Here is a 20356-nt window from a genome sequence, read left to right on the forward strand (position 1 = left end):
TCTGGACTATTGATTAAACCATCCAGGTAGATTGGAAGGATTTCTTTTGGAAGAAGTTGTGTATCTTGACGTTAGGTTACAGCTGTGTAAAATCCAGTGGCTTATTTTGGCAGAGGTTTGTGCAAACATTTTTGATTCCTCTTCATGTGAGTCCACTTCACAACATGTTAACTGATGTTTTATATGGTTTCACCCCAAGTCAAGCTTCAGGCAAAATTAATGGCAACTTGGTGAAATTTTAAGGACTCAAAAAATATTTTGCTGAACAGGTTGTGAAATCTACTTCTAGAACAAACTGATGATTATTTAAAATGTAATGCAAAAATATTCTGACGGCCCCCTATGGCATCAGGGAGAACCTGTCTTTAAACCAGACTTTGGGGCAGCAGAGCAATGGAGCCAGCAGGTGGGGGGAGGTGGAGCAAGGCACTTATTGTTAAGAGGTACCAGCACATGAGCCAAAATGTTCCCTCCCCATTCCCTGTACTACATCCAGAGCACTACTGACTCTTATCACTTGTACATTATAAATACACAGGAAAATAAAATAAAATCTATAGTGTTAATATTGCCAAGCTAAAAAACAAAACAACAATAACTAACCACCAAATCTAATAACATAAAACATCATTGACATATTTCGTAAAACTGTTCCAATTCCACGAACTCAGAACGAAATACATTTAGATTTTTTTTTAAATGTTGCTATGACTATTATATTCAGCACTACCTCTAAACAGGTAACACACTCCTCTAATTTTAGGTCTTAGCAAAAGTTTTATTCAGCTCTATTTTATGCCTTAGAGAGCTGAAAAGAAAGAAAAGAACTCACAATTTTTTTTCCACAATCAAATAAATTGTTACTGTCCTGATTCATCCACATGAGAAATACTTTTATTTTTTTAAAAAATACAAAGTATTTTTCTTGTTTTACACTTCCTCAAAGCTCCCTTTTTAAAATTATTAATTGTGTACAGCATGAATATTCAGCTAGCACACTTCAGATAGGTTATTTATGAAAAGTGGTTTCTTTTTCTCCCCATCATGCTAACCTCCTAACACTGACAGAACAGAAATGTTGGTGAAGATTAAAGTATATGCCCCACCCTTCTCCCCCCCAAAAGTCCAAATGTAAGTCTATGAAGTTCTTGGTGAATGAATAGCTATATATGATATCTGGCATTAGCCTGATCCCATTCTAGAAAATGTATCTCACTGACATACAGAACACTTGGGTTGGAAAACAAACTTGGGTAACCTAGCTCTCCAGGACAATGATCAGGTACACTGTTGGGCATATCTTTACTGGGAAAATGCATCACATTAGAAAATGTGTTGACTGACATAGCTTAACTAACACAATGTTGCCCACAATACTGCCTTTAGGATGAACAAAGACAGCCATGTTTAAAAGTACACTAGCTGGTCATGATTAACCATTGGATTCCTACTTTTCAAATCTAACTCAACCCTAATGTTAACCATGTTTTTTTTAAACATGACTGCTCTCATCCACGCTAAGATAAAAATTGTGCCTATCACCATATTAGTTCAAATGTGTTTGTTTCCCCAGTATAGATGTACCCACTGATGGTCTCTGGGGAAATGAGGAGGTAGAAGGTTGAATGAACATGAGAGATTTCCATCTCCATACTGACAGATCAGACATGACAGCAACCTTTGAAATGGCTATGCTGTCTGCCCCTTGGGAGGGAGAAAAAAGAAATGCTGCTTTGATAATGGAGCAAGGGTTAAAAAGACAGAAAACTCAGTAGCCAATAGAAAGGAAAAAATGTCGCATAACCATACTCTAATACTTGAGAAATGTCCTTAGTCCAATTATAAATGTTTGCTTAGCACAACTATTCAAAACAAAATGAGGCAGAGAACACTAAGGATGAGACGAGAGGAAATTATAAAAGAAAATACCATTTTCACATCTTCCACCTCTTGTTCATCAAAGCATAAAATAAAAGATTTCATTAATCTGCAATAAAAAATGTTGTTGAATTTGGAACTTAAGTCCAAGGGATAAAACTCTTTCAATTTTGAATTCACTGTGGTTGTTGTGAGACTTAAAATAAACCCCAAACCCTGAAAATCTGCTTACCTGATGAGATGTCTATTCGGTTTTTCTTCACCTGGGTGACATTGATGTGGACACTGACTTTGCCTTCAGTCAGGTCAATCTCGACATTACCCAGTCCATCGGCAAAGTTGCTGAAGAGGAGAAGTCCATTGGGGTTCCAGGTCCGAAACTGGAAATTGACTGAAAGCAGGTCCTGATTCAGGCGACCAAGCACTTCCAGGTAACTGGTAGCATTGAAAAAGACAGGCACTGTATGTGGTTCCACACACGAAAAACTTAAGTTTCCCTAAAACAAAAAGCACAAAAACCCAAACTTAAATACAGTGATAAGACTCCTCTACATCCATAAATATTGCTAGAAATGTGTGGTTTCTGAGTATGAGCTTCATTCTATTTGTGAGACTTCAGTTGAAGTTAATGTGTTGGGTGCTTTGCATGTTAAAATGCATGAGAGGCAGGTTATAATTATGAAATAAGCACATATGTTTAGATGTAAAGATGACTGACCAGGGATGGATTACATATGGTGACCTAGCAGTGACAGACTGTGCATGTCATTACTAATCCCCTGAGGAGCAAAAATTTTTTTTTTTTTTTAAGAAAAAGAAATCCTAAAATATCATTGACTCTCTTCTATAGCAGACTGAAGCAGGAGAAGAGCCACCAATCATGGGAAGAGCATGACTCTCCTCACTTACATATCTCCTATGTGGTAGTACACAGTGCTCCCATGCCAAATATGAATTTAAAAGTAAGCAGCTTCTGTGGCATTATAGTATTCAAATTGGAATAGTATAGTTTTTTATAGATGCAATCCACGTATCAGACTGATATTATACAAAGTGCCAGAACATTATATGGCCTGGCATCCTGCTTCTAGAGGGCAGTATAATTAGCAGATTTACTATTTAGCTGTCATCAGCACAGAAGTTCTAACTATATATGACATCCTGAGTCTAAAAAAATAAGTGTTTGTTCTGAACATGTTAAAGATCTGTCTGTCTTTATTACAATCCCAGTGTTACAGTATCATTTGGACACACATCTGGAACATATATCACACAACATTATATTCAAGAGTTTAGGGACCTCACTGTTTCAAAGAGTTATTGAAGCTTTTAATTCACAGCATGAATGAGGAGCATAATAATCACCTAACTGATAAAGGCCAACGACCATCTTCACTGCTTTACTGTAAGCCAGTCCCAGTGGGCTTGCCTAAAGTTTTTCACCGTGAGGTTTTAATTGACTGAAAATTTACCTAAGTTAATTTATACATTTGTAAACATTAATTTGAACATCCCCAAACATTTGTTACAGAATCTGCTAGGTTGAGCCCTAGGGTAAATCACAAATTTTGTATCCTGGAACAAAAATTTTTGGAGTATCCAGACTAGCCTTTGCAAATATGTTAACTACATTGAATTAATTGACTGCCAATTAACTGGAAGTAACTACTCCTATGTAGACAAGTGAATCCTGCGTAGACACAGAGCACCAAAGTGTCTCTGAAGAGCTGACATTCTATGATGGCACTTCAATGGTAACATACCAGGTACACAAGGCAGCATTCTAAGTGTTTTGTCCTAGTACCTAGTGAATTAAACAGCAGCCCATGGCACACATTATCATGCGTTTAAGAGGTCTTGTTGCTTTATTACTGTGAAGAACTGAGATTTTCTCCAGGACAAAGATGCCTCAGCTTTCACAACTGATTGACATTCTGTCTTGAATCTTTAAATCTCTCTTGCCTCTAATGCATGGGAGAGTTGCCTATGTAACTCCCACTATTGCTAATGGGAGTGAATGCATGCAAATCCCTTACACAGGAATGAGATAATGTATTCCTAAATGCTAACAGTGTAAAGGATTTCTTGTGGAAGAACCATATAATTCTAGGCTATAACTCCCTTCATATGTCTCTGTCAGTTAGCTGACCTGATCTTTTCTCTACTGAGATATTCAACTTAATCTAAACTGGATTATTATTTCCCTCCATGACTGTACATCATCAGGAAACTACTCTTTTATGTAAAGCCCAGTTCACATAGATTGTCTACTAGGGCTGGGAAAAGAGTTAGAACTCATCTGAAGTTTGCCACAATAAAGAGATTCATACTTCTCAAAGAGAAATGGATCCTTTTCTATGGACTAGGTTCAGAATCAATTGCTGAAGTACTCATCCAGCACTGAAATCTGAAAGTCAAATATATACCATGCATTTATATTGAGACTTTTGTTCTTACTGCAAAATTATTAACAGTATGCTAGAAGACTAACAGTGGAAGCTTCTCAAGTTAGACAGCTTGGGCTTTGCATTATGATCTTTACCCTATACTGTAAATTAACTCTAAGTTTACATTTTAAGTCATTTTTTCCTACCCACTTCCAGGCATCACCGCTGCTGGAAAAATTAAAACCTTTTCCCAATTAACAGAACTACAAACTGAATACATATTCTCAAAAGAGAGGTAACTCAGAATGGATTGCTTTGGAAAGCCTATATCCCCCGCTAATGTTTTATCAACTGTTGGTTCATTATTTTTCTAAAAATAGATTTTTACTCATCTTCAGGCTTAACACAATGCTGGTCTAAAGCACATAATTTAAATAAAAAAATACTCCCTTCCTATTTAGTTTATGCATTGAGACTGAAGCTAGCAGAGCAGCTGAAGAAGGTGGTGAAGTGGGGACCTGCTGCATTGGTGGGGGAGAGATGGGGTAAAATGGGGTTCAGCCATGGAAACACCTCCCCCCAATCCCCTCCAGGCCCAGAACTGTGCAAGGGAAAGCCCCCCCTCTCCTCTCTCTGCCACAATGTGGCCTTGGGGAAAGAAAATACGAGGAGGAGCCAGGCAGAGACTGAAGCCAGGAGAGCAGCTGTGGATGCAGTTTAAACAGGGACTGATGAACACTGATATTTTCTATGGTTTTGTCTGGATTTTCTTTGACCTGTGCTGATTGTCTGTTTGCTCCAACCCACTCCTTGTCCCCTCTTGCACAGTCTGTTCACCTCAGCCTCAGTCCACACCTGCCCTTCATACTTTCTCCCCTCCTTCTCACTCACTCTGTTCTCACCACTCCTCTCCCCTTCCTCTGACTTTCTATTTAGCCAATTTCCTCCTAGCTAACCCCTACTCCCTTCCTCCTCCTCCTCCCGCCAATAGTGGAAGCAACATTAAAGTTGCTGCCACAACATTGATTAGAGCAGATTGGGAATTTTTCAACAAAATGGATTTTTGTAAGAAAATGCTGATCTGTTGATGTACCAGTTGGGAATGTGTCTCAGGTCCAGGATGTCATTTCTGGTCAGAAAGAGAGAGAGAGAGAGAGAGAGAGAGAGAGATCAACCCCAGAACAGCCAATAACTTGGTGATTAAGGCATACATCTGGCATGTGGAAGACCCAGGACCATGATTAGGGGACAGGGGCTTGAACCTAGGTCACCAACATTCCAAGTGAGGGCTCTAACCTCCAGCTTATAGAGGAAGTCTCTGCCCCAACCACTTTTGTTGGAGCTGTTCCATTTTTTTAATAAATCATTCAATATTTATTGGGACAGAGCGAGAGAGACTGACTCTGTAATCCCGTGGTTAGGGCACTCATGTGGGAATTTCTGGTTCAAGTCCCTGCTCTAATAATTATTTAATTATTTATACAAAGTGTAACAACTTGAACAGGAGAGATTGAGAGGGGCCTGTTCCAGAATAGCGTGGCGATGGTAGCACTCACCTGGGACCACCTGGTTCTTGGATAATCTGGGGTGGGTCTTTCTCTCTCTCTCTTTGCAAAAAAGCTTTGAAAAGTCTCAGGTTCATCCCGACACAGAATAGTTTTAAGTGTGACAGGAAAACAATTTCCCTCCCAGCTCTAACACTGACCATTCTGCTTGTGTTATATCTCTTTTACCTACCTTTTGTTTGTCTTGTCTACTTAGATAGTAAGGTTGTCAGGGCAGGGGCTCTCTACTACTCTGTGTTTGTATAGCACCTACTACAATGGGAGCTCAATCTTAGTTGATTCCTAGTGTCCACCGGAATTAACATGGTTAACAATAGTATCATCAACAAACCACAGTTTTCATGCTAAATCAGGCTGAGGACTAAGAGCAAAAAAGCTTTTGCAAGGAACATAAAAATCCATGTTGGTTTAATTAGAACAAAATTGATTTTGTTTTTGCAGAGGTGAGGCAGTGTAAGTAATTCTACTGAAAACAAAGGTCACTTCTATTTTTATAGTCATTCTTAGAATTGGAAATCAACAGAACCATCAAATTAAACGAGCCTGCAATAGACTCTTGATGACGCACTAGTACATAACAACACTACATTTGTGGATCTCACTGTAATGTTAGGAGTAATAGAATTTCATACAAAAAAAAGAGGGATTCTCATCAATCCCTGTCCCTATTTATGCAACTAAATAAGTAGTCTGATTTCTAAAGGTTTTGAACACCCACAGTACCCATAGGTTACAGGACTGTCATTGGGTGTTCAGCACTTCTGAGAATCATGCAACTTATCTGGGGCCCCAATTCAGGAAAGCATTTAAGCATGGACTTAAATCCCATTGACTTCAACTGGACTTAAGCACACATATAAACACCCTTCCTTAACAGGGATGCTTTTCTGAATCAGGCCTGAATTAGGCACCCAACTGAAAATCTGGCAAAGATTTCTCATATAATGTGTGTTGCTTAGCTCATTTGTCCTGTACAGTGTGGGACACTTAAAATCCCACATATCCTACAGAAAACAGAGCACCATTTTCACAGGAACTCAATATTATTGAGTGGATTTCACCCTGCCTGGCAGGAAATCCCCTGAAGCACAGGAGGAATCTGAAGGATTCTGGATGGTATGTGGTTGGGTTTTAAAACTCTTATACTGAAAGCAGAGTTTCATACCTGACATGCACATCATGTTTAATGGCTTTGTCATGTCTGAAGAAACTTGGTGTAGAAATAACAAAATGTACTATTTGCGCAATACAATGGTACTGTTTAAAGTTTAGCTTTTTCAGAGATTTTAAGGTGTAAATCAGAAAATTCAAAATTATCATTCCTGCAGTCATGATCACTCAGCCATAGTCCTCAGATACTTTATATCAGAGCATTAATATTAAAACCATATACAGTATGTACAGATCAATTAGGAATTTTGTACAATTTATCACCACCACATATGCATGTGTATTTATAAAGAGTACATGATGGTGTGATGTTGTATGAAGATAGTATTGGCATGAGTTTGTGAGCATTGCAATGCTCATGAAGGGGGAAGCCATGAATGATGTAGGCAGGTCATCCTGGACTCCTGACAGTAAAACATTTATTCTACACTACAACAGCATGTATTCCATGTGTGCCACATATATTACATAAAAGCAATTTTAGGAATTTTTTTAGAGAGTTAAAAATATTAATGGGACTAGTTCTTGTATCCCTCCTCCGGTAAAGACATAGGATTTCGTTATCATGAGTACCATTGTGCAGATCTTGCAAGGGAGAGAAAAATTGAAATTAATATAATGTAAACTACTTCCAAAATTGCTTTTCTATTTATAAAAAAATCATGACTTTAAAGTCTGATATCTTGAGGCCTTCCAGGGCTAGAAGCCAATGCCAGGTGAAGTGGAGATCCTCCTCTCCCCAATGGTATTCCCACTACTAGCTCTTTAGGGACATGAGCGATTAGACTTTAAAGCCATGACATGTTTACATCTAGGAAAGCTATTACTGGCTCAGGAATTAATCTAACTCCTCAGGCAGGTATAATCCAACGAGATAAGGAGAAAGTTATCAGTTTTTTGTTTTTGTTGGTTTTTTTTAAGTGGCAGCTGTCTGAAACTACACAAACATTTTGGAATGTTGGAGTAAGACCCATGAGGAGCTGGCACAAGGGTAAAGTAATGTGCTCATAAGTATGTGGTAAACTGCGTATATTATATGCGTATGTGATAAAAGTTATTTATCATATCATGTTACTAGAATATATCACATGGATATCAGCTACACACAGAGGCACACTATCTATGTAAGCTCCTTTACTTCTCAGAAGTTTAAATGATCATGAAAAAGTTCTCACCCCATTAGAAGGTTCCAATTTCTTCCTCTTGGCAAGGTCTGTGATATTATTACCATTGTAATTGATGCTTTCCATACAGCCTTTGAAGTTTTTCCTGCTATTTGAACTTGGCTTCCCAGAAAAAGGCATGCCACCAAAGGTTATCTTTGAAAACAAACAAGAGACTGTAGATAGTAACTGGACGGAAATATATTAGAATTTTTAAACAAATATGCTGCAGATGTATTTGCTTTCCTGAACATTCACACACAGCAAATGAGATAGCTAGCACTACTGTTTGCCCAAACAGCAAATTTAAATAAGCACCGCAAAAAAATGGAAGAAAGCAAATTTTGATTTTGTAGTTGCAAATATTCACACTGGAGACGAACATTCATCCCTATTTGGAACAAAGCATACCATGTGACCTTTCAGCCCATTCTACACATTTCACCATGAATCGCTCACTCACAAGCTATTGAACAAGAAATATACCAAATAATAAATGAATTGGAAGAAATATCCATCACAGAAAAATTTGTAAACAAGGTAGGGGAGACAGTCAAATTATTTGTTTGGAATCAATCTCTGACCTCTAATGGTGATTCATATAATAATGCATTAATTAAATTTGTGACTGAACTCCTTGGGGGAGAATTGTATGTCTCCTACACTGTGGTTTGCCTCCATTCTACCATATATTTCATGGTATAGCAGTCTCGGATGATGACCCAACATGTTGTTCATTTTAAGAACACTTTCACTGCAGATTTGACAAAACGCAAAGAAGGTACCAATGTGAGATTTCTAAAGATAGCTACAGCACTTGACCCAAGATTTAAGAATCTGAAGTGCCTTCCAAAATCTGATCAGGACGATGTGTGGAGCATGCTTTCAGAAGTCTTAAAAGAGCAAAACTCCCATGCGGAAACTACAGAACCTGAACCACCAAAAAAGAAAATCAACCTTCTGCTGGTGGCATCTGATTCAGATGATGAAAATGAACATGCATTGGTCTACACTGTTTTGAATCATTATCGAGCAGAACCCATCATCAGCATGGACACATGTCCTCTGCAATGGTGGTTGAAGCATGAAGAGACATATAAATCTTTAGTGCATCTGGCACATAAATATCTTGAGAGGCCAGCAACAATAGTGCCATGAGAATGTCTGTTCTCTTTCAGGTGATATTGTAAACAAGAAGCAGGCAGCACCATCTCCTGCAAATGTAAATAAACTTGTTTTTCTGAGCAATTGGCTGAACAAGAAGTTGGATTGAGTGGACTTGTAGGCTCTAAAGTTTTACGCTGTTTTATTTTTGAATGCAGTTATTTTTTGTACATAATTCTACAGTTGTAAGTTCAACTTTCATGATAGAGAGATTGCACTAAAATACTTGTATTAAGTGAACTGAAAAATACTATTTATTTTATTTTTAAAGTGCAAATATTTATAATAAAAAATAAATATAAGGTGAGCACTGTACACCGTGTATTCTGTGTTGTAATTGAAATCAATATATTTGAAAATATAGAAAACATCCAAAATATTTATAGAAATAGTATTCTATTACTGTTTAACAGTGCGATTGACAGCCCTAGTATTTATATTAAACAGATGGTAGTACCAATAATATACCAAAGTATATTGCTCACACAAACTTCTTAGACACTGACTCTGGGCTTTGCAAGAAATAAGTTTTCAAACATCATTCACTGTCAATTCCATTGGTTATTATTAAGAGCAGGAAAAGGAAACTCAAGGGGAATGTTATCTATTTAAAAAATGTTTTGAGCATACCATTTTCCATCTTAAAGAGGGGAAGAGCCTTGAGTCAGTATTTAAGAACTATTTAATGCCTATTCAATGCAATGCATCTGGAAACCAAAGGCTTTAAAAATTGCTCACATGGGCTTCTTCATATAATCTTGTGGCCATGTCCTCAGCTGGTGACTAAGCTCTGTTGACTTTAATGAAATGACAACAGTTTACACCAACTGAGGATCAAACTCTTAATGTTTTATTTGGTGCAACACAATCTTTGGTGAGCCAGTATTTATGCACTTGAAAAAAAGCAGTAAACTGGAAAAGAAAAAGATTGTGAAGAAAAGTGAAGGAAAAAAGGAGACAACCACACAGGATGACAAATCCAGAAGGATTGATAGATTTTTTTTTTTTTGCATTAAATAATAATAATAATAATAATTAATGGAGATATCCTATCTCCTAAAACTGGAAGGGACCTTGAAAGGTCATCGAGTCCAGCCCCCTGCCTTCACTAGCAGGACCAAGTACTGATTTTGCCCCAGATCCCCAAGTGGCCCCCTCAAGGATTGAACTCACAACCCTGGGTTTAGCAGGCCAATGCTCAAACCACTGAGCTATCCCTCCCCCCATTAAAAGTGTAATCAGAAATAGTGCCAATTTCTCTGGCTTGCTTATCTCTTCTGAAAGAGATAAACTTAAAAAATAATTTCTCTATTTGAAATGTAGTTTTGATTCTCTCAGCTTTATCATTTATGATTAGTTTATCATAAGGGCAGCACATTTAAATGTGGTGTATGACAACTAGACACTAAAAAGACAGTGTTAATTGAGAGGAAAGGGGATAGACAGTTCAGGGCTAGCCACTGACATTTATATGAATTACTGAAACAAATTCAAAGTATATTCTCTCTTTGATGTATTCATGTAACTTCGATCAGAGATGAGGAGCTTCCCACACACATTCAAAGTGGAATATAATCCAGAGGATTGCTACTGGGAAACTGCCCTACTGGTTGGAAGGGACAGAGATTCAAGCCTCATATCTACACTGCAATTAAACACCCACGACTGGCCTGTGCCTGCTGATTCGGGCTCATGGGTCTCAAGCTCCGGGGCTGTTTAATTGTGATGCAGACGTTCAGGCTCGGGGTGGACCCCAGGCTCTGGGACCCTCCCCTCTCACAGGTTCCCACAGGCCCAACTCCAGCACAATTAAACAGACCTGGAGCCCCGGGAACCAGAGTCAGCTGACACAGGCCAGCTGCAGGTGTTTAATTGGCGTGTAAACATTAGATTCTATTTCTACCTTAGGGGGGGAGTGTATTCTAGCTTGTAGATCAAGGCACTGGGAGTCAGAAAACTTAGGTTATTCAATCTGTGCCTCTTGCTTTTTGTGCAGATTTAGGCAACTCACTTATCCTAACTGTGCTTTCAATTTACCTGCTTGAAAAATAGTTTTATTAATATCTACCTCTCAAGGTTGTTGTGAGGTATAATTCAAGTGTTTAGTACTTTAAAAACCCTAATTATAAGTGTAAATTAGCTTTTGTTAGAACTGGATGAGTACTGAAAAAAGGCATTCATGAACATTTGTTTGAATGAAACCATTAATTTACTTCAATGGCATTTGCCACTCTTTTAAGTAATTTCCCTCAAACATTCACATGAATGTTTTTCACTCAAAAGAACATTCATAAAAAAAGAGAATCTCAGAAATATATATTCAAATATGGGTTCATGTAAGGTTCATAACTGATGTATTTGTACTACTTTTTATAAAAGTTGCAAGGACAGAAACAATTCTGTGTGACTCAGTCGACCAAACAAATACCACAAATAACTAACAACAAATAGTGAATAGACAAATATACAACCAGAGTAGAGAGCCCATAAGCAACCTATGGGCTTCAACACATTTGCACATATTCATCTACCAGTCTAGGACAATGAACAAATTAATGACAATACAAGTCATGCAGTATTCAAATAGAAACATGATATAGATTAATCTAAGACATTATTTGCTATGAATTCTTCATTCACTTCTGATTATTATTATTATTAAATTTACTGTTGAATTCAGAAGTGAAACACATTTCTCTCTAAATCTTCCCTTCCCATTGTCCCTTACAGACAGAGGTGAAAGTAAGCCAGTACGGTCCAGTTCGCTGTGCCGGACTGGACCGGCTTCTCCGGCTCCTGCGGGGAGCCCTGGGCCTTTAAATCTTGAAAGGCCCTGCCTCTTCCCATTGAGGCCATGCCTCTTCTGGTTTAGGCCACGCCCCTGCTCAGAACTCCGGCGTACCGGTACGTCCTTTAAGTTACTTTCATCCCTGCTTACAGAGAATACATTCTGATTGGTGAGCAAGCTCCCATTGATAAGAGGTGCAGGATCAGGGCCTATATTAGTAATATGGTTCTACTTGGCCTTCTTTGCCACAAGATAAGGTCAGTGGGTTAAACCAATCCCCTATTTCTATTCTTGAACACAAGCCTCCAAGTTCAGGAGCATGCTGGTCACTTGGAATGAGATAACAGACTTTGGGGCACTTACAGTTGTTTTAGTTTTATTTATTGTATTTTACATTTTGCCATTAAGGAAAGTGTATTTATTTTCATAATTTATTAAAGCAGTCAGCACAATCTCTAAGTACTGAAAGATATTTTTAGAAAGCCCACGCACATTACTTGTGCAGTAATGTAAACACTCTAAGACCCAATAAATAAATAAATGCCTGAGAAAAGAGATGAGTCTTACAGCAGGCACTAAAGTTTGGCAGACTTGGGATCTAGCAGATAAATGGAGGAACTGAGATTTAAAATTAATCGAACTACAGAGCTTTGTGGAAAATTGGAGGGAATCTAAGAACTAAATCTAAGAACTAAGAACTAAAAACACTGATTAAAATAAAAGCCATAAAATGTAGCAGAAAAGCTAAAGTTCATAGAATCATAGAAATGTAGGGCAGGAAGAGACCTCAGGAGGTTATCAAATCCATCCCACTGTGCTCAAGTAAACCTAGATCATCCCTGACAGGTGTTTGTCCAATCTGTTCTTAAAAATCTCCAATGATGGGGATTCCATAACTTCCCTTGGAAGCCTATTCCAGAGCTTAACTAACCTTATAGTTAGAAAGTTCTTCCTAATACTGAACCTAAATCTCCCTTGCTGCAGATTAAGCCCATTACTTCTTGTCCTACTTTCCGCAGACATGGAGAACAATTTATCACAGTCCTGTTTATAACAGCCCTTAATGTATTTGAAGGCTATTATCAGGTCCCCTTTTCTTCTTTTCTCAAGATTAAATGTGCCCATTTTTTAAACTTTTCCTCATAGGTCAGGTTTTCTAAATCTTTTAATCACTTTTTGCTGCTCTCCTCTGGACTCTTTCCAATTTGTTCACATCTTTCCTAAAGTGTGGCACCCAGAACTGGACACAGTACTCCAGCTGAGGCCTCAGTGGCAAGTAAAGCAGGATACTTACCTCCTGTGTCTTACATACAACACACCTGTTAATAGACCCCAGAATGATATTTGCCTTTTCGCAATTGCTTCACATTGTTGACTCGTATTAAATTTGACTTCACATTGTTGACTCGTCCATTATAATTCCCAGAACCTTTTCAGCAATACTATCACCTAGCCACTTATTCCTCCATTTTGTAGCTGAGCATTTGATTTTTTCCTTCCTAAGTGAAGTACTTTGCACTTGTCTTTATTGAATTTCATCTTGTTGAATTCAGACAAATTCTCCAATTTGTCAAGGTTGTTTTGATTTCTAATCCTTTCCTCCAAAGTGCTTGCAAACCGCCCCCCCTCCCCCACACACACAGTTTGGTGTCATCCTCAAATTTTACAAGCATACAATTTTACAAGTCATTAAAAAAAGAAGTGAATAGTATCAGACCCAGGACTGACCCCGCACAGGACTCCACAGGATGCACCCTCCCAGCTTGATAGTGAACCACTGATAACCACTTTTTGAGTACAGTCTTTCAACCACTCATGTATCTGCCTTACAGTAATTTATCTAGACTGCATTTCCCTAGTATGCTTATGAGAATGCCATGTGCGACTATGTCAAAAGCCTTCCTAAAAACAAGACATATTACATCTACTGCTTCTCCCTTATCCACTAGGCCAGTAACCCTGTCAAAAAAGAAAATTAGGTGGGTTTGGCATGTTTTGTTCTTGATAAATCCATGCTGACTATTCCTTATAACCCAACTCTAGATGCTTATGAACTGATTGTTTAATGATTTGTTCCAGTATTTTTCCAGGTATCGAAGTTAGGCTGACTGGTCTGTAATTCTCCGGGTCTTCTTTGTTCCCCCTTTTAAAGATAGGTACTATGTTTGTCCTGCTCCAGTCCTCTGGGATCTCACCTGTCCTCCATGAGTTCTCGAAGATAATGGCTAACAGTTCCGAGATTGTTTCAGCTAGTTCCTTACATACCCTAGGAATTTTATCAGGTCCTGCCAACTTGAATATATCTAACTCATCTAAATATTCTTTAACCTGTTCTTTCCCTATTTTGGCTTGCTTCCTCCCTCCGCCCCCACCCCGTTGTTCATATTAATTGTGTTGAGTATCTGGTCACCATTAACCTTTGTGGTGAAGACAAAAAAAATAGACGTTAATCCCCTCAGCCTTCTTGATGTCATCAGTTATTAACACCCCTTCCCAACTAAATAGAGGACATACAGTTTCCTTAGTCTTTCTCTTGCTTCTAATGTATTTATAACATCTCTTCCTATTGCCTTTTCTCTCTCTTGCTAGGTGCAACTAATTTTGTGCCTCAGCCTTTCTGATTTTGTCCCTACATGCTTTTGTTATTCTTTTGTACTCTTCCTTAGCAATTCGTCCTTGTTTTCACTTTTTGTAGGAGGTTTTTTTTTTAATGTACAGGTCATTAAAGAGCTCCTGGTGTTGACATATTGGCCTCTTACTATTCTTTCTATCTTTCTTTCGCACCAGAATATTGTCTCCTTGATAAACTGCCAGCTCTCCTGAACCCTTTTAGATCTTAGATTTTCTTCCCATTAGAACTTACCTACCAGTTTCCTGAGTTTGTTAAAGTCTGCTTCTTTGAAGTCCATCATCCTTATTCTGCTGCTCTTACTCATTCCTTTCCTTAGAATCATGCAATCTATAATTTCATGATCATTTTCACCCAAATTGCTTTCCACCTGCAAATTTGCAACTAATTCTTCCCTGTTGGTCAGAATCAAGTTCAAAATGGCTGTCCTCCCGGTTACTTCCTCCACTTTCTGAAACAAAAAGTTGTCCCCGATACATTCCCAGGACTAACTGGACATTTTGTGATTTGCCATATTACTTTCCCAACAGATTTCTGGGTAGTTAAATTCCCCCATTACTACCAGGTCTTGTGTTTTGGATATTTCTGTTATTTGTTCCAGAAATGCCTCCTGATTTGGTGGCCTATAATAGACCTCCCTACCACAACATCACCCCTATTTTTCTCCTTTTAGCTTTACTCAGAGACTTTCAATGGGTCTGCATCTCCCCTCCTTTTGGACCTCAGAACCAGTGTATATATTCTTGATGTGCAACATAACATCTCCTCCCTTTTTTCCCGCCTATCCTTCCTGACCAAGCTATACCCCTCTATACCAATATTCCAGTCATGAGATTTATCCTACCAAATCTCTGTGATGCAAATTAAGTCATAATCTAGTTTATGTACACATACTTCCAGCTCTTTCTGCTTATTCTCCATACATCTTGCATTGGTGTATGGACATCAAAGTTGTATCGCCTTTTTGTTTGTTAGTTCCCCATTTGGCTTTATTCTAAAGAGCTGATATGAAGGAGAATTAGTAACAGGTGTCACTGTGTACCTCATAGTCCAGGTCCAGGTAATCAAATTCCCCATTGGTTCTGAAATGTTGAATGTGCCTATCCAGTGTTAGATTGATGTTCCTCCCATGACGTTCTATGACAATGGAGTGCCAATGGTGGTCATCCAAGAGGCTGCCTGTCATCACAGATGTGTGACCATAAATTGAGCCATACTGGTTGCTACCTGAGACAGAGAGGATGAGAAGAGCAGCAGATGATTAACTCACACTCAGTGTCATTTAGGAAACATATTTATCTTGCTGTATCATATTTCACAAGAAACATGCTGCATACACCCTACCATTACTGCTGTGAAGTCAAGATCTGTCCATTCAGGAGATTTTGCCATTAATAAATTTAGCTGTCATATACCAAATATCTAATCTGTAAGGTATATAAGTAATTACTGATAACAGAAAATGTTTGATGGAGAATGATAGTAATATCCACTTCTAGTTAGTTATAAACTTGTTTTCAATCAAAGATTTTCTGTGTTTGAGCCCTAGAAAATGAAAAGCTGTCACCTTCACTAAAGTATTTAAACTTTGGGCCAGTTTCCCAGCTTCAGTGGAACTATACTGACTTTGATGAGGACTTGGCCCTCGGGGGTCTGATAACAGAAAAGCTTTAGGCCAGGTCTACACTTGGAAGGGTGTGCAGTTATACCTATACTGACATATTATACCAGCAAAGCACTCCTATTGTGGATGCAGCTTATACCAGAAAAACTGTGCTTTTTGCAGGTAAAGCTTATTCCAGCCCCAGAAGGGAAAGAAGCTATACTGGCAAAAGCACAGTATAACTGTGCTGGTATAACTGCATCTAAACTAGGCACTTCTGGTGGCACAGGTATGTTAGTTAGGGATTACACCTCTTCACACCCCTGACTGACATAGGTATATTGGCAAAATATATTAGTGTAGACCTGGTCTTACTCAGCAATAAGGGACGAATAGAACAAATCAGAAAGTTGTGCCACAATCTTCCATGTTTTGAATGCAGCATAATCTAAATCTATTTATGGAGCTGAAACTTTCTTAGCATTAAACATCACTGGAACTCAGACTTTGAGTCTTCGTAGATCCTTCCCTCCCCTATCTCCTCAGAGTGTATCATCACACCCCAGCCAAGCAAATTTATGGAAGCTATTATATATTATTCAACCTGGCTGATCTGAGAAATATAATGAAACTGAGAAATTAATGGGTTATAATTTCAGTGAAATTTGTTAAAAATAGATTAGTGCTACAGGAAGATGTGCTGTCCTCATCAGCATCTGCCTATATTGTTGATCTTTAGAAAAAGGAGCAGAATAGAAAATGCTAGTGGAAATAATTACTATTCATTTTAAATAATACATGAATAGAATAATTTACTGTTCACATGACTGCAAGAGAAGCAGGCAAAAGTTACATGAAACCTCATTTTAAAGGGCATTTGTTTTAAGAAAAAATGAACCTAATGCTACATACACACTTTCCTTCTCATATGAGCAAAACTATTTTATTTAATTCAGCCTATAAACCAAACTTCTCATAAGCCTGTAATATCTCTTGCAGAAGGAAAGAGGCAGGACTCGGTAGTAATAAATATATAGATGACTCCTTAATGAGGCAACTGGCTACAGACGGAGCCTGTATCTGACTCTGGCTCTCTAATGCTCAGATTTTATGAACACAGCCTACACTTCTTAGTCTCATCATCTACGGTCTCCTTAAATCCTGCCACAGAATTAGTTATATGATGGATTAGATACTGAATACACAACAAAAGCCAACCTACTAATTTCCCAATCTCAAAGTTAACAAAAAGAATGGGCCCATATGAAAAGTAGCTCCCCAAAGTGGCCCAATAGTCTTCTCACATTGCTTAGGGTATAGGCTCTAGCAACATTGGCACCAGGCTACTGAGATCGGTAAGCTTTCCCGCCCCTCCACACGCACATCTGAAGATCATATCAGACATTCAGGGTGAAATCCTGTTCTACCACTGACTTCAGTGGGGCAAGTTTTCTCTTTAAGCATTTGCAGCCCAGATCTGTCACTCTACCTCCCCTCTGGCTATACTTTCTACAAGGCAGTCTTCTTGGACCTCAGCTTGGCATTAGCCCATGGCTTCTCAGTGAGGGCCCCTCATTGTTTTCTCTGCAGCTTCCCAAGTTTTCCTAAATTCACCTGGCCTTTCCCCTGGTGCCGCTGATCAGCTCCCTCTCTCCCACAGCCATTTACTTCTACTGTAAATGAATCTGTGTAAAGCTAACTAGCACCATGTATGCCCTATTCCAAGAATAAGATTCTCTTGTCATTTTTGAGAACAGTACATTTCTAGGTGTCTGTTTTTTGTCGTGTTTCTATTTGTGGTTTCATTTTCATATTATTGACATTTTGCGTAGATAGTAAGACATAATCTACACTCATATAAAAATACTGCATACAGGAAAAGGTTCAGCATTTTCACCAGATGATCTGATTATAAGTTACTGCTTAAAACAACAAGCAAAAGAAGAAGAAAAATGGAGAATGGTATCTGAATTTAAATTATGTACCTAAAATGATTTTTAAAGAATAAGCATACCTAGATTTAAATTAAGGACCAGCTTGGCTTTTTTCAGTTCCAGGGTGATATAGTCTCCTTGCTGTCCTTCTCCATGGAAGATGACACCTTCACTTTCAGAGGTTTTAAATTTCAGAGTGATGACATCTTTCAATGTTTTCATTTTCTTGTTCTTGAATCTGTATGGTAACACAGCATGGCCATCAAAATTGATAACGTCGGCCCCTAAAGGGAAGAAGTAAATAACATTGTTGCTTAGTGATTATATATTACTGTGGCCATTGGAAAAGCAAACACACAATTTGTGGATTACATCTGAGCAGGATAAATGCATGAATGTGATATGAATTATAAATATGTTTTCTCTAGGCTATAATTTAATGGATGAATATATAATGCAACAACCAGGTAGGACATGTATTTAATGTTTATTTTTTCATAGGGATATCATAAATTAGACTCAAAGATGCATAACCTACAGGTTTTATTCAAACTCCCTTTCATCTCTCTTGAACATGGTGTTGCTCACAAATATTTGCCTACCCAAAGTTGAAAGCAGGAAAGAAGATTTTCCCAGTAGTTGTTAATAGTCTATTTGATGCCTCTTAGAAAATTCACTAGAGATGCATGTATGTGAATTTTTATCAATGAAATATGACACTGCAAAACTTCCCTGGTAGTAATAAAATCAGACCAGATTCCTTGCAATGTTCATAAATTTTAGGACTAACCTGGAATAGGATCAGGCCTAAAATTCACGCTCCAGTGAAATTACCATATTTTTCTGTTTGTGAACTATCTGCAAATGGATATATGAATTTGTTTATTAGCATTTGTTTGACAAATTACTTCTGTAAACTATTTTAGCCTATGTTTTCTCATTAACTTTGCTGTAAGAATTCATGTATTTGCTATTCATGATTCACTATTTATATCATGTATCAGAGGGGTAGCCGTGTTAGTCTGAATCTGTAAAAAGCAACAGAGGGTCCTGTGGCACCTTTAAGACTAACAGAAGTATTGGAGCATAAGCTTTCGTGGGTGAATGAAGTGGGCATTCACCCACGAAAGCTTATGCTCCAATACTTCTGTTAGTCTTAAAGGTGCCACAGGACCCTCTGTTGCTATTTATATCATGTGATTGGTCACCTAAATCCTCCTAGATGCAATATGATGTTGCTCCTGAGTCACTAAATGATTGGATGACCTAACATTTGCAAACTCTTTCAATTTCTGCCTGAAATAGAATCTTGCTTTGTCATTAAATTAATTTCTCTTTCTTTCTGAAAAAAAAAAAAAAAAAAAAAGATTATTTTCCAAACTTTGCGGGCATGAATAATTCTGAATAGCAATCAAAATGGGTATGAATGTGACTGGTTTGATTGAGAATTTGCAAAATATATTCATGAATATTTTTTGCAAATTTCCCCCCAATTTTGATTAAAATATGCATTTACCTACATCCCTTCAAATGCAGCAGTAAATAATCATACCTATATAACAAACATACAAGTCATTTTATGCTCCAGATGAAATCAGGATGGAGATTTCATCATCTGCAACATTGTGCAATAGCAGTTCTGGATTTTGCCTGCCTCTGTGGGTTGTTCTCTTGGAATTGCTGGCAATATCTTTAAAATACTCACTTGTCCTTAACCATACTGACTGAAGATAATTAAAAACACAAATAATATTCCACCCATTTATCTCTCTACAATAATCTTCAGCAAACAAACAAAAAAACCCAACTACTCACCGTGGGTGAGTAGGCTAGTAAAATTTGTAAAGGCTCCCTTAGAACATTTTGTATATATGTGCATAAATAAGAGTATGTATTACGACCTGAATTCATTAGGACTTTCACGTGCTTTCAGTGAAGCACTTAAGCAATGCTTGTGTCCATTCCTATTCAACATTGGACTTAAGCACCACCTTAAGTGATTTGCTGAACTGGGGCTTTAATTATTATCAGGAGCCACTTATACATGCTATGTCCATAAGGTGTCCTAGTCACAT

At 38.0% G+C, this 20356-nt stretch overlaps 1 protein-coding gene across 1 annotated transcript in view; it reads right to left on the bottom strand.

The window, feature by feature from the left end:
* CNTNAP2 (contactin associated protein 2) overlaps window positions 1-20356 on the bottom strand; it is a 1144465-nt gene that overhangs the window by 851348 nt on the left and 272761 nt on the right. The window contains exons 5-8 of the mRNA XM_065398395.1: window positions 18362-18565; window positions 15787-15971; window positions 8176-8319; window positions 2111-2375 (exon numbers count right to left, since the gene is read on the bottom strand). Coding sequence (XP_065254467.1) covers window positions 2111-2375; window positions 8176-8319; window positions 15787-15971; window positions 18362-18565 — 798 coding nt within the window. The remainder of the gene's footprint in view (window positions 1-2110; window positions 2376-8175; window positions 8320-15786; window positions 15972-18361; window positions 18566-20356) is intronic.

The sequence above is a fragment of the Emys orbicularis genome, chromosome 2 (genome assembly GCF_028017835.1).
Source record: "Emys orbicularis isolate rEmyOrb1 chromosome 2, rEmyOrb1.hap1, whole genome shotgun sequence".
NCBI classification, from domain to species: domain Eukaryota; kingdom Metazoa; phylum Chordata; order Testudines; family Emydidae; genus Emys; species Emys orbicularis.